Source organism: Tachysurus vachellii, chromosome 1 (assembly GCF_030014155.1).
Source record: "Tachysurus vachellii isolate PV-2020 chromosome 1, HZAU_Pvac_v1, whole genome shotgun sequence".
Classification (NCBI taxonomy): domain Eukaryota; kingdom Metazoa; phylum Chordata; class Actinopteri; order Siluriformes; family Bagridae; genus Tachysurus; species Tachysurus vachellii.
The window spans coordinates 33,948,250-33,961,945 of record NC_083460.1 but is presented as its reverse complement, the minus strand read 5'-3'; the positions used below and the strand labels follow the sequence as shown (position 1 = coordinate 33,961,945).

Below are 13,696 nucleotides of genomic sequence, written 5' to 3'. Positions count from 1 at the left end.
AGGTATGATAAACACCCGTTGTTTGAAGATGTGACTAAGCTGTTTAAGGGAAGTTTATTTAACCACCTAGATGCCAAAACAGAGAAGAGCCTCATTGAGTGCCAACCTTGTACCCTGAGAGATGGGTGGGATCAGTCAAGCAATGCTAGAAGAATCCATGCTAATTTTACTATAGCGCCCTGCAGTTTGATGTCACACACATGATCCATCATTTTACACCACCACATTTATGTGTTGTCTGAATACAAGAGTATTTAGCTACAGCTCTCATTTTAAAGCTTTTTATGGTGACATGGTATAATAATACTGTCACAATAATTCAGATGTCCCAAATAAGAAAAAAGATCAAACAAAAACGCAAGGGCATAATAGACATTTAATGTGTCCTTTTATTCAAACCATATCACTTCTGAGTTAAACAAAGGTTAGAGCTTGTAAAGCTGTGTACATTTATATTGTATAGTATGCTGACTGTGAGATCTTAGTAGGGGCTTGGCCTGTAATCTGGTCAACAGATGGTACTGCCCTTGAGGTGATGATGATTATAAGGTCATAGGGTGCACTGTGGTTGTGCTCTCTCTCTCTCTCTCTCTCTCTCTCTCTCTCTCTCTCTCTCTCTCTCTCTTTTTTCTCTATAAGAGTCAGCACATGTGGAGAGCTCACAGCGGGTTTAACCTTAAACACACCACAGACAAAGAAAAGGATGAACAAATACTAGTAGGACCCATAAACTAAACCCACACTAGAACATGCACACTTATATGCATTCATCAAACATACAGAAGTTTGTGGAAACTGCTGAAATTTGGGATTAACAATCTATCTATCTATCTATCTATCTATCTATCTATCTATCTATCTATCTATCTATCTATTCTAATCTATATACCTGCCTGCCTACATACCTTAAAATACCACTGAAAAATCTGATGTAATATTAAATATTGTGACAGATGTGAGCTTTGCACATCTGGATCCTGATATTTTTGCCCATGCTTCTTGGCTAAATTGTTCAAGCTCTGTCTTGATTGGAAAAAGTCCACATTTGACACCATTCATCCAAAGATATTCCTGCAATCTGTGTTAAATTAATTCCCCTGACAATTATTTAGGTACTCTGGAATATCCAGTATTCATTCACTCACTCACTCATCTTCTACCGCTTATCCGAACTACCTCGGGTCACGGGGAGCCATCGGGCATCAAGGCAGGATACACCCTGGACGGAGTGCCAACCCATCGCAGGGCACACACACACTCTCATTCACTCACGCAATCACACACTACAGACAATTTTTCCAGAGATACCAATCAACCTACCATGCATGTCTTTGGACCAGGGGAGGAAACCGGAGTACCCGGAGGAAACCCCAGAGGCACGGGGAGAACATGCAAACTCCACACACACAAGGTGGAGGCGGGAATCGAACCCCGACCCTGAAGGTGTGAGGCAAACATGCTAACCACTAAGCCACCGTGCCCCCCTCCAGTATTAATTGTTAATGATATTTAAATATTCTTTCATAAGATGTTCCAATGTCATATTTAGGCAGAAAATGTGATCAGGACTACAGAACTACCCATCAGTCCCTGCGTGTCACATGATCACAACACTTTCAGTACAGGCCCCAAACACCCTCACTTATGTTCTTTTTCACTTTTAGGTTCCTGTGTTTTAGTGATTCTTTGTCTAGTTCTTGTTGTTGAGTCTGTTTGTTGCTGTGTTTGATATAATCTTGTTCCTAGCCTGTATGATTCTGTTGATTGCTTATGCTCATAGTTTTAGATGTGTTTTTCACTGAATATTAATAAAGTCTGCACTTTATTAATAACCACTGACTTTGCAATCACCTGACAGCGAATAATGTTACAATTGACAATACCTTAACATATAAACACCTGTAATTGTTCAAAAAATGACAGAATTATATAAGCTTGGGCAATCAGCATTAAAAATGTAATAATATTCACTATTACACACTACATTTCTTCTTCTTTTGAGCATGTTAAACGGTAAACACTACCAATATGCTTTTTTTTATGCCTCTTTGGTGTAAAAACTCTGGCACAATAACTCACATGCTAGCGGCTGGTTAACTATAAATAAAATTAACACCATGAGACAGAAGGCTTTTCTGTTATTGATTGAAAACCTTGAGTTGTGCATTGTGAAGCACATAGCGGACAAAACTGAAGCCTCTGCGCTTTCTGAAATCCAGCTAATGAATTATGTGACACAGATGGCATATTTCATTAGTTTTATACCAAGAGGCATGAAAGAAATCCATAACTGTGCACAACCCTGAGCATGCATAAGGCACTGCTGCTGCAGGCTTAAGGCTTATTGTAAAGGTTAGTTAGTAAAAAATTTGTTCTTATTAATATAAGCAAATCTACAGAAATAATTAAAAGGGAAAACATTATTGAGTCAGAAACGTGTTTGAGCCACTATGAACCTCAGGAACTAGTTCAATGCACCGTAGTATATTCAGTTAGATGGAGATTTGGGCCTTTGATTAGAAGGTAATTTAGGGCCTTGATTGATTTATGATATAATTTACATAATTTCCATCTTCAGTTGTTCAGTGAGCCCTCCAGCTTTGTGGATTGAGGGCAGGGTCATTCTAGAAGACACCACTTCCAGATGGACGTGGATGGAAATGTTTCACCATAGAATAAAGATGGTCAGGCAACAAAAAACTTGACATTGATTTGCAGGAATTCATTTTCCTTTAATTTGACACCCTATTTGTTTTTCTTCATAGAGCTAGATATAATACAGGAATGAGTTATTGTCTTCAGAAACTATGACTTTCTCAGGTATGTTTGATAAAAGATTCTGGTAAAAAGAAGACTTAGAATGAATTATTCCCTCCTACTGAACTGTATCATTACATCTCTGACATTTCTTCAACGAGTATCTAACTTTTAAAGACATAATTAGGATTCTCCATTATGGCTCAGAACATGTATTTCTATTCTTTTGTCCTAGTGCTCCTTATTGCTACACATGCCCATTTTGTTTAAACCCATTGGAAATATTACCTCTTAAAGGGAAAAAAAGTTGTACAACTGATCATTGAGGCAGTTATGTTAAAAATTATGGAAAAAGATAGAGTGTAAAAAGGCATATGTTTTCCAGTATGACTCCATAACACAATTTATAGTCCAAACATTTCATTTGCCAAGAAACTGACATATGGCAGCTAAATGAATTTAACAGAGGGCAAAAAACCGAAGCTCTTAACTTGATTAACTGCTGGACTGAACAGGGACACAAGTACAGTCATTGACAGAGCAGCTGGCAAAAATTAAAGTGTGTACACATGGCCATAATAACATAAACCACAAAAAGAACTTTGGATTCATTTTATCACCGGAGTTGAAGTCTTGAGTAATTTTGCAGTTTCAGTACTGGTTCAGAATTATTATTTTAGCACATGATAGTACGCTTCGTTCTGTACACACAAGGACCACAGACAATTACTTGAATTTTAATCCAGTGAAGAAAATACCATTGCCAACAGATAGGTAATAACTGCTTTCATAATATACAGTCCCTCCAAAAGTCTTGAAGCAGCAAAGCCAATTCTTTTTTTTTTTTTTTGGCTATAAACTGGAAACATTTTGGATTGAGATGAGACAAATATGGGATGATAGATCTGAATTTCAGCCTTCGTTTCCTGATATTTACATCTAGCTTTGTTAAACAACTTATAACATGACTTCACTGGTGTACTAAGAACCAGACATCAAACAGGTACAGGTCATCCAGTAGCTGTTGACAAAAACATTGTGAGAGCACTGAAGAAGACTTTGAGAGCAGAAATATAGCACAAGCTGCAAACCACTCATTAGCACTAGGAATCTGAAAACCAGACTGGAATTCATAAAAAAAATACAGACAGGAACCAGGATTAACCTCTATTAAAGTGATAGAAACGTATCATGAAAGTGAGGAGATCGAAAGGATCTGCTCATGATCTGAAACATACAAGCTCATCAGTCAAGCGTGGAGATGATGGTGTCATGGCTTGGGCTTGCACGGCTGCTTCTGGAAAGGGTTCATTAATCTTTATTGATGGTAGCAGCAGAATTAATTCAGAAGTCTACAGAAACATTCTCTCTGCCAATTTACAGAGAAATGCATCCAGTCTAATTGAAGGAAAACTTCATTATACAGCAAATTGATCCAAATCACACTGCAAACAGAGGACAGGACTTCATCAGGGGAAAAGTGGAAGGTTTTAGACTGCTGACATCAATTAGCACACAATAACCTAACCAAGAAAACATCACTTTCTGAAGAGTAGACTGGAGAAGAAGCTTGTGGAACATCTGGAAATGAAATGCAAAATTTGAATAATCTCATATTCCTCTCATTTTGATCACAATATCTTTAGTGTATGGCAAAAACATTCCTTGCTTTTTGATTTTCCTTGCTGTCCCAATACCTTTGAAGGGAAATGGATAATTCTCTGGTCTTAGATATAAAGAAGGAGTTACTCAGAAATTGCCAGCTGTTCTTTTTCATTTTATGACTCCACATTGTGACAGGACCACCTACAACTTCAAATAATCAACTACATTTTCAACTAATAGACTCCAAAGTCTAGTAGTATTTCCACTAATTACGCTAGAGATTTTTTATCTGATTTTTTTTATGTCAGATTGAAAAGGAAAACAGGCCTCAGTTAATTTCAGCAAGTAAATTCTCACTGGAGCTTTGAGTTCAGATGCTACATAAGGTGAGAGTCTTGATTAGATTAGGGAGCGAGGTTCGCCGACATTGCTCCCAATCGCATATCATGCCATAGGCCTGATGCTTTATTTAAACCTGTGCTCATATATCCTGGAAAGAGGGTGAAATGTGAGAACCCCTGTGGAGCTGTGCAAATTAACTTTCCACTTTTTGCCATGGGAATGAGGACTCCTGAGTGTGACAGACCTCGAGTGCTATATCCTGTTGAAGAAGGTTGCCTTTGAAGTTTGCCTCTGCCACAAAATGTGTGCAAAGGGATGATTTGAGAAATGAGGCAAAATACAGAAAGTGAGGGGTGAAGTGAAAACTGCACTAAAGCAGAGAATGTGAAAATCACTCACTCTCACTCACTCATCTTCTACTGCTTATCCGAACTACCTCGGGTCACGGGGAGCCTGTGCCTATCTCAGGCGTCATTGGGCATCAAGGCAGGATACACCCTGGACGGAGTGCCAACCCATCGCAGGGCACACACACTCTCATTCACTCACGCAATCACACACTATGGACAATTTTCCAGAGATGCCAATCAACCTACCATGCATGTCTTTGGACCAGGGGAGGAAACCGGAGTACCCAGAGGAAACCCCCGAGGCACAGGGAGAACATGCAAACTCCACACACACAAGGCGGAGGCGGGAATCGAACCCCCAACCTTGGAGGTGTGAGGCGAATGTGCTAACCACTAAGCCACCGTGCCCCCCTATGTGAAAATCACAGCTTCTTAAATGGCACTGTGTGCATTACATTTGTCATAGAACTGTACAGCCTTATAGCCTTGAATGCAGTTAGTATCCACCAATCTTGTACGTCACTACATTTTGTAGTATTACAACCTGGAAATAAAAATGGATTTTCTTTGGGATTTTCTTTTCATAAATAAGTTTTTATAAATTTTCCATATAGTAGGAAAAATGATTTGTGATTGTGTAAGTATTCAGCATAATCTTGTAGTTCTGCTGTAACACAGTTGCCATGAGAAGTTGCATTAATTTGAATGGAGTTTGTTAGCAAACATCAAAACAAGTTCAGGACAATGTTTTGAGAAAGTATCACTCAGGGTTTGGTTACAGGAATAATGCATTTTGATCATCCCATGGACCTTTAATTCTATAATTGAAAGGATTTAGCATGGGGTGTGAATACTTTTGCAACCAAGAAATTAGATTGGATTACATTCAACTTTATTGTCACTGAGAAAAGTACAAAGTACAAAGTATATAAACCAATGAAATATCTGCTTTTGTGTTTAAATTAAGTTCTGTCACAAGTACAGTGGAGTCCAAAAGTCTGTGCTTCGAAGATTCTACTTTTTCTTAAGTTGTTGTAAAAAAAAAAAATTATCAAATAATAAGGTTGTTTTCTTGCACAAGTTCTTTAGGTAAGGTACTCTAGATCTTGTGAACATGACACAACATAAAGACACCAAAAACCTTTAAAATAATCATTATCTTTATTATGCATAAGAAGATGCAGGCTGAACATAGCACAGTTGCGGTTTCAATTAGTCAAGACATAATTGTTTTGATCTGCTACACATTATTCTTGATTGTGTGTTGCTTCAAAACAATCTTTGTGATTTTGGCTGAGGCACTTGATAACATGCAGATGGTTATAATTTTCTGTGGATAGATATTCTTAACTGACATGTGCTCAAGACAACAGAGGAGCAAAAGAAGTGGACTTTAAGTAGTGGTCAAAGGCAGTCATATTTAGGAATAAAGGGAATTCCACTGAACCTCAGCTAAATGGCTTAATCTGGGGTTGAGTATCCTAAACAAGCATGTGCCGAAAGTACATTTTCAACGTTTGCTTACACTTAATGACATTAACACAGTATATAAAAAATGACTTAATGTTTTGCAGCCTTTTCTCATCAAGCCACTTCAGAGCTAAAGATTTTTGATTTTTTAATTTGTACTGTTTAAAAGAAGAACGATATGGTGCTGCCTTAAAATGTTAATGCTTCTCTCCCAGAAAGACAGAAAGATAATTCACAAATGCTGCATGGCCAGACAGCCTCCTCTAAAAGGAAGAGTAATGATGTTGTGCATGTTGATTATCATGATATGCTGTAAAAGCTGATTATCAGCACAAGCCTCATCCTGAATCGCATTCAAAAGAGCATATTTGTATTTGTCACTTTATTGTAAACGGATACAAATTATTATCATGTCATTGTTAAGTAGTCTTTATGAGCAGCTTTGTCAGCATGCCTCCAAGCCTAGCTTCATTTTACCAAACAGCATTCATTAAATTCACACACCCATTAATCATGATTATTAGAAAAATGTACAAAACCTAAAAGGTTCTCCCAAAAATAGAACTTACACAGGCTCATTTTTAAAGACTCATTCAGTGATTATTGTCTTCATCTATTTGATATGTTGCTCTGAGAACAGCTCTGTGCAGTGTTGGGTTGTTCTGCCAGATCCCGGGGCTGTAGGTAGTTTCCGAGCTTTTAGAGTCTCTTGTTGCTGTGCTTCAATATTGGACTAAGTCCATGTAACCTGACCTTGTATCCTGGATAGGAGTTTATCTAAAAGACCAAAGAAAAGCATATTGAGGCATTCTTAAACATATTTCCTCAAAGACTTAAAGTCGGTGTCTGTGTCTTTTTAAACAGTTAGGTAGTGGTAAGTGCAGTAATGAATTAGTCTCATTCCTGCACTCTTCTGCAGACCCTCTTGACCAATAGCAACCACTCTTTCCTACTCCTGCAATCATCCCTGCTTCTACTCCTACTTTGCCAATCATCCCTTATCCTGCTGAAAATTTTTACCACTTTCACTCATGCCCAGAGACCTCCTTGACCACCTACTCCCATCAAAATCTTACCCCTATCTGTTTCCTCAGAAGGTTTTGACCTGCTATTTTCACTCCCACAAAGATTTATCAAACCTGCCTGCTCCCCAAAACACTCTTCACCAATGCTGCCTGCTTCTACAGAAAGCTTGACCAATCCATTCCACTCCCACAGTCCCTCAGGACCAATCCTGCTTACTCCTGATGAAATTTTTTTCTCTTTCCTGCTTCCACAGAAATCTTGATTTACATTTACATTTACGGTATTTGGCAGACATGGAGTGTTTGACCAATCCCATCCACTCACACAGAAGGTTTATACAATTCCTACTGTTCCCGAAGACTTGACCATTTTCTGCTGCTACTGCAAAAAATGGAACTAACCCTGCCTGTTATGTACCTACCTGAGAACCTTTCTAATGACATCTAGTTTACAAAATAAAACAGATTAATAATTTATCCAGACACAGATCAGATAAAGCATTTACTGAAGATTGATTGGATGCAAAACAACTGCAAGAACTACACCCTATATATACTATACTGTATATATATATATATATATATATATATATATATATATATATATATATATATATATATATATATATATATATATACACTTTTTTGCTCTAATACTAACAGTTTTCTATTCACATAAACAGACAGACCCCATAAATAAATAAATAAATAAATAAATACATTTTGCTGTGGATTCCAACTCACAATCTCAAACAAACCCAGTACCGTCCATTGGAAAAATCACTACTGACCCTTCACACCCTGGACACAACCTCTTTCAGCTCCTCCCTTCTGGCAGGCGCTACAGAGCTTTGTTTACCAAAACTGCCAGACACAGGAACTGTTTCTTTCCCCATTCATTCACCCTGATTAACAACTCATTGGGCCGATATTCGTTAAAGGAATTTGCTATTTAAATATGTCTGATGAAAAAAATTGCAAATTCTTTTAACGAATATTGGCCCACACAACATTAGCTGTCAGTATCAGAATCAGAATTGAAGGATGAAACCTTTCATTTCCCTCTGTATAATGTTAGGGTGAGGGGTGGGGTTAACATTTGTGGTGGTCCTATTATTTCAGTTATCAATATAATTGCAATTGCAATTATTTTTTTTTCATAATTCTTACATTTCTGTAAACTTTAGTTGCACTTCTAGGTTTCTTCTAATTTTTAGTAAAAAGTAAAAATGATTAAGCTAATCCTGAAGCAAAGTAAGCTAGTGTCTTAAGCTAGTAGCTAGTGCTCTTGTGTTCTTGTCTGTTTCTTTAAGTCTTTGTGTTTTAATTTAGATGAATAATCTTTTATTCTAACTAATAATATAAATAAATAACCTTGTGTGAATTCCATTTACTTAAAGTACAACTGATGCCTATGTGTGCAGACCTGCAAATCGTGCTAGTCATCTAGATGCTGCTCCTCCCAGGTAGATGTGGGGATGGCACTGTATGGGTCCATGATGACTTTAGCACACCGGATAATCATGGCCACCAGCAGCAGGCAGAGGAAGGCAATGCATGCAAGAGTCAAGCCCTGGTCCACATCCACATATGCGGGGTCTGGCGTTGTCTCCTCCATCGCTTCTGCTTCGATCTGTCCACATCGAGCTGGACCAGTGCTACCATCCTGATCATTTATCTGAAAGAGGATAAGAGAGAGTAAGAAGTGCCCAAATGACCTGTTATACGTCCAAGTATATAGTAGTATTATTTTAGTAATTTTGCAGATTTTGGTAATATAAAAAAAAACTCAACTAATTATGAGCAAATGCAGATGTGTGCTCTTATTTGCCAAAATTTATTGTTCCAATTTTAATTAGCTATATGCTATATGCTCTGTTCACTATTAGAAATGAGTTGGTCAACTTTTTAGATTTTATAGCAATATGACTGGGGATCCATGTGTGCATGGATTTATAGAGATGGATGGAAGATACCACTAAAAACACATTTTTAGTTCAGTTTTACACACATTAAATCACTGTAATATGGCAAGTACACAGTACACTGTATTTCCTGTTGAGAAAAAAATAACACTTAATATCGTTCCAATTTAAATAACAAAATGAAAAGGTGTGGTTATATTCCAACAGTACAGAGGGACTGCTTTGGCTCAAACAGCAACAGTTCCTAGCAGAGTTTTGGAACTGAATGTAGAATTTATTGGCAGGGAAACACAGCAGTGGTGAATTATTAACCAGAGTGCTCTCTAACTACTATATACCCTACAGAACCACCGTAGTTCAGGGTCGACACTGTAAAGAGTACAGGGTTCAATGTGGCATGGCTCAAGCCATATAAATTCAGTAAATTTTAAGAGATGCTGGACAACGTTGAAACCTAAGATAAGTGTGTGAATACAGGTACGGGCTAGTATTCATCACAGTAGTGTAGATTTGAGATTTGAGCGTGCTTACCTGATTCACAAAACGTCCATCACATTAAAATAAAAAAATATGTGAATGCAGTTAAAAAATAAGCTTTAGCAGTGTGGACACAAGCTTCTGTAAAAGCGCCTGTCACACTTTACATCCACATGCATCTAGAGTGTTTTAGGGAGGTGTTATGATAGTAAGCCAATAAAAGAAAAGCACTCAGCAGGCTATTTTTTAAAGATTTGAGGAAATAAGAGAAGAAACACAATGAAGGCATTTCCGAAGCATTTTGGATGCTGAACGGTCAAAATCAATTCTGTTTCATGCTCTACTGGCTGATGTGAGTGGTTGGTGTAGACAAAATACATGCAAACAATACATATATTACACACGTACAATATACTAATAATATCATAGAGTAACTGATGTTACTGTCACTGACACAGTACTATTATTACTGCTGCCTAACACCTTGAGCTCTGTAGCATAACAGAGTAGCTAGCTAGCTAGCTCTGTAGCTAGTGACACATGCTCTGTTAACTTATCTTTCATGTTGCTACCTAACACTGCTGACTTTGTTGTGGGATCACACGACCCGGTTTTCTGTTAGGTGACAGATAACTGAAGCTATGTGTGAGACCACTTTGTTTTCATGAGTGGACCACAAACTGAAAAACAAACACAATATACTCAGACAAGCTTTGGTTGTGGTCTTAGTAAGGCTTGCCTGTGGAGCACTTTTGAGGGGTCTGAGTTCATTGGTCGTGTTCACATACATGCAAAAAATTGCTGAGTCATGGTTCTGAGGTCACACGGAGCACTGAAACAGTGTGAAAAAAACATTTACATAGACCATGGAAGATTACATTTTTTCAAGATGCTTAGTGTTAGGCTGCTTGTGCGAAGAGTATGTATTTGTACACAGTGTTATGATACTGGGCTAATACAGAGACAGATGCTAAATACATAAAGACTATTCATTTGACGTTAAGATCTCTTTCTGAATAAGGAGCCAAGTGTGCTCAGATACTTCTGCAAACCTTCTTTCTAAATGGCAAGAGATCAATCAACAGACGGATCATGAGCAAAATACAAAATGACCCAGTAAATCCTGGCTGCTTTCTGAAACCACTCTAAACGCAGCAGTGCTTGAAATTGCCACTGTTTCAATTGGCATCCATATTTTATATGCTTGCTGTTACTCTATTAGGGTCCTTCACTTAGCTAACAGAGAATTTGTTTATCACTTTTGAACCATCCATCCATAATGATGAAAGGAAAAGAAGAGAGACAGTCTGACTTGATTCAAGAGTCATTTCTGGTAATGCCTATACAGGAAATCCTCACTAATTCATTCAAAGACATAAGCTTTGACGGAAACATGAAAGCAAATCTACACCCTGAACCTAAAACCAATATGTAATGGGTTTAGTGATTTGCTGGTAATTGTGGCTGTGTTTTCACTGTGGTTTTCTGCCTCATTGCTCTAACAGGGCAACATTGTTGGTGTGTTTAACATGAAAAGAAAATTCACCTCAAACAAAATGATAATAATCAGGTTTCCCTGTTAGCTCCTAAAAGTAAAAGCATGAGAGAATCTCTCACACTTTTCGAGCAGAGCTGAAATCCGTATTAATGAAACGTCTAACACACAAATAGTGCACAGATAATACTGGAATCTAGTTCCATTAAGCAATGGAGCTATACAATAATTTAATTAGTCAAAACATATGAGAATGTATATTATTTCATCTGGATACTACCGATATTTAAATGTTTAAGGTAGATAGATACAGTACATAAATGCCTGCTTCCTCTCTGTGAGGATTCTTTGATGGCATTTTATTTCCATTTGTTACTTCCTGGTGAAAATGATCTAAAACTCTCTAAAGGTGGTGTCCAAAAATGCTATCGATATGAATAAATGAAAAAACAAAAAAACACATTTCCTTCACCATTTCTTATTAGAGGAAAGCAAATGTTGATCTAATGAAATTTTACAAATATATAATAATACATGGGGGCACGGTGGCTTAGTAGTTAGCACATTCGCCTCACATCTCCAGGTTTGGGGGTTCGACTCCCGCCTCCGCCTTGTGTGTGTGGGGTTTGCATGGTCTCCCCATGCCTCGGGGGTTTCCTCCGGGTACTCCGGTTTCCTCCCCCGGTCCAAAGACATGCATGGTAGGTTGATTGGCATCTCTGGAAAATTGTCCCTAGTGTGTGATTGCGTGAGTTAATGAGAGAGTGTGTGTGTGTGTGTGTGTGTGTGGGTGTGTGTGTGTGTGCCCTGCGATGGGTTGGCACTCCGTCCAGGGTGTATCCTGCCTTGATGCCCGATGACGCCTGAGATAGGCACAGGCTCCCCGTGACCCGAGGTAGTTCGGATAAGCGGTAGAAGATGAATAATAATACATTATTAAAATATCTTATAGAACCAACAAATTGAGTTTTAAGACAGTGTGTAGATAAAAAAAACAACCTCTTGAACAGTTGTGCTTGAAGTAGAATAATCTATGTGAGACCAGATACAGCTTTTGTTACCCCAATCCTACAATACTCCACTGTCCAGCAGATTTTTTCTTACTTAATGAGTCTGTCTTTGTTTTTTTTACACCTTGGGGATCCTAGCAACCTTCTCCCCTTGAATGAACACTGCCATTGGCACTTGTGTCCTTATTTCTTCTCCACTAGGCATACTGTCGCAGCTGAATTGTTTAAGCCTGGCCCTCAGGGCTAGTAACGAATCATTCAGCTTCAATAAGGTGTCAGTTCTTGTCTTTTGAAAGCCTCTTCGGAATACAGGATGCTTTCTTGTCAGCAAGTTCGGGGATTTTCCTCACTCTGTCTTTTGAGAAAGGTCATAAACCTAAGTGCTCATGGCAACAGTATCCTTGGTGATGCAATTAGCATTTTAATGAAGTGTTGACCAAAAACACAAAGAAAGAAACACTTATTTTCTGAAGCAACTAGAGAAATTGAGAAAGGGATTAAGGAAAACTTGATGACATTCAAAAGTCAATTTTGTTATGTCTGTATATTAATACTACTACTACTACTACTACTACTACTACTACTACTAATAATAATAATAATAATAATAATAATAATAATAATAATAATGACAGATGACAATTAAGAAATTCAGGGTTTACTTATAGTTTTAAATGGTTTTTGTTTGTTTGTTTGTTTGTTTGTTTGTTGTTTTTTTAAATAAAATATTCAAATTGTATAAAGCAAATATCCATAAATAATTTAATTCTAGGAGAATGTCAGATTGTGTAAAAATTAAAACCCAGTGTGCACAAAGCTTAAATAATTTTTTTCAAGACCTCAGAAAAAAGGGCACCAAATACTTTGTCAGCAGCAGCAATATCTGAGACAGAAGAGATAGATGAGCAGACATTCATTTTCTGATCTGCATGTCCTATGCACCGTTGTAGGGAACCTGGAGCCTATCCAGAGCACAATCTCACACACATTCATTCACACACTACAGACAATTTAGAGATGCCGGTCAGCATCATGCATGTTTTTGGATGGAACATGCAAATCGAACCCCTAACACAGAGATGTAAGGCAAAAATGCTAACCACTAAGCCGCCATGCCTGGTACACTTTATGGACACCCGACCAGCTCACGACCACTTTGCGCATTTTCTGTCAAGGCTTGAGCAATCCACCCCAAATCTTCCACACCAACTTTAGCACTATCTAGCCAGATGTGTATTGA

The 13,696-nt window shown here is 37.9% G+C and overlaps 1 protein-coding gene across 1 annotated transcript; it reads right to left on the bottom strand.

Moving 5' to 3' along the window:
- Positions 1 to 8,987: 8,987 nt before the first annotated feature.
- On the bottom strand, positions 8,988 to 9,167 carry LOC132842416 (cortexin domain-containing 1 protein). Its single transcript, XM_060865098.1, has one exon. The coding sequence runs from the start codon at positions 9,165 to 9,167 to the stop codon at positions 8,988 to 8,990; it is 180 nt and encodes a 59-aa protein (XP_060721081.1).
- Positions 9,168 to 13,696: the final 4,529 nt, after the last annotated feature.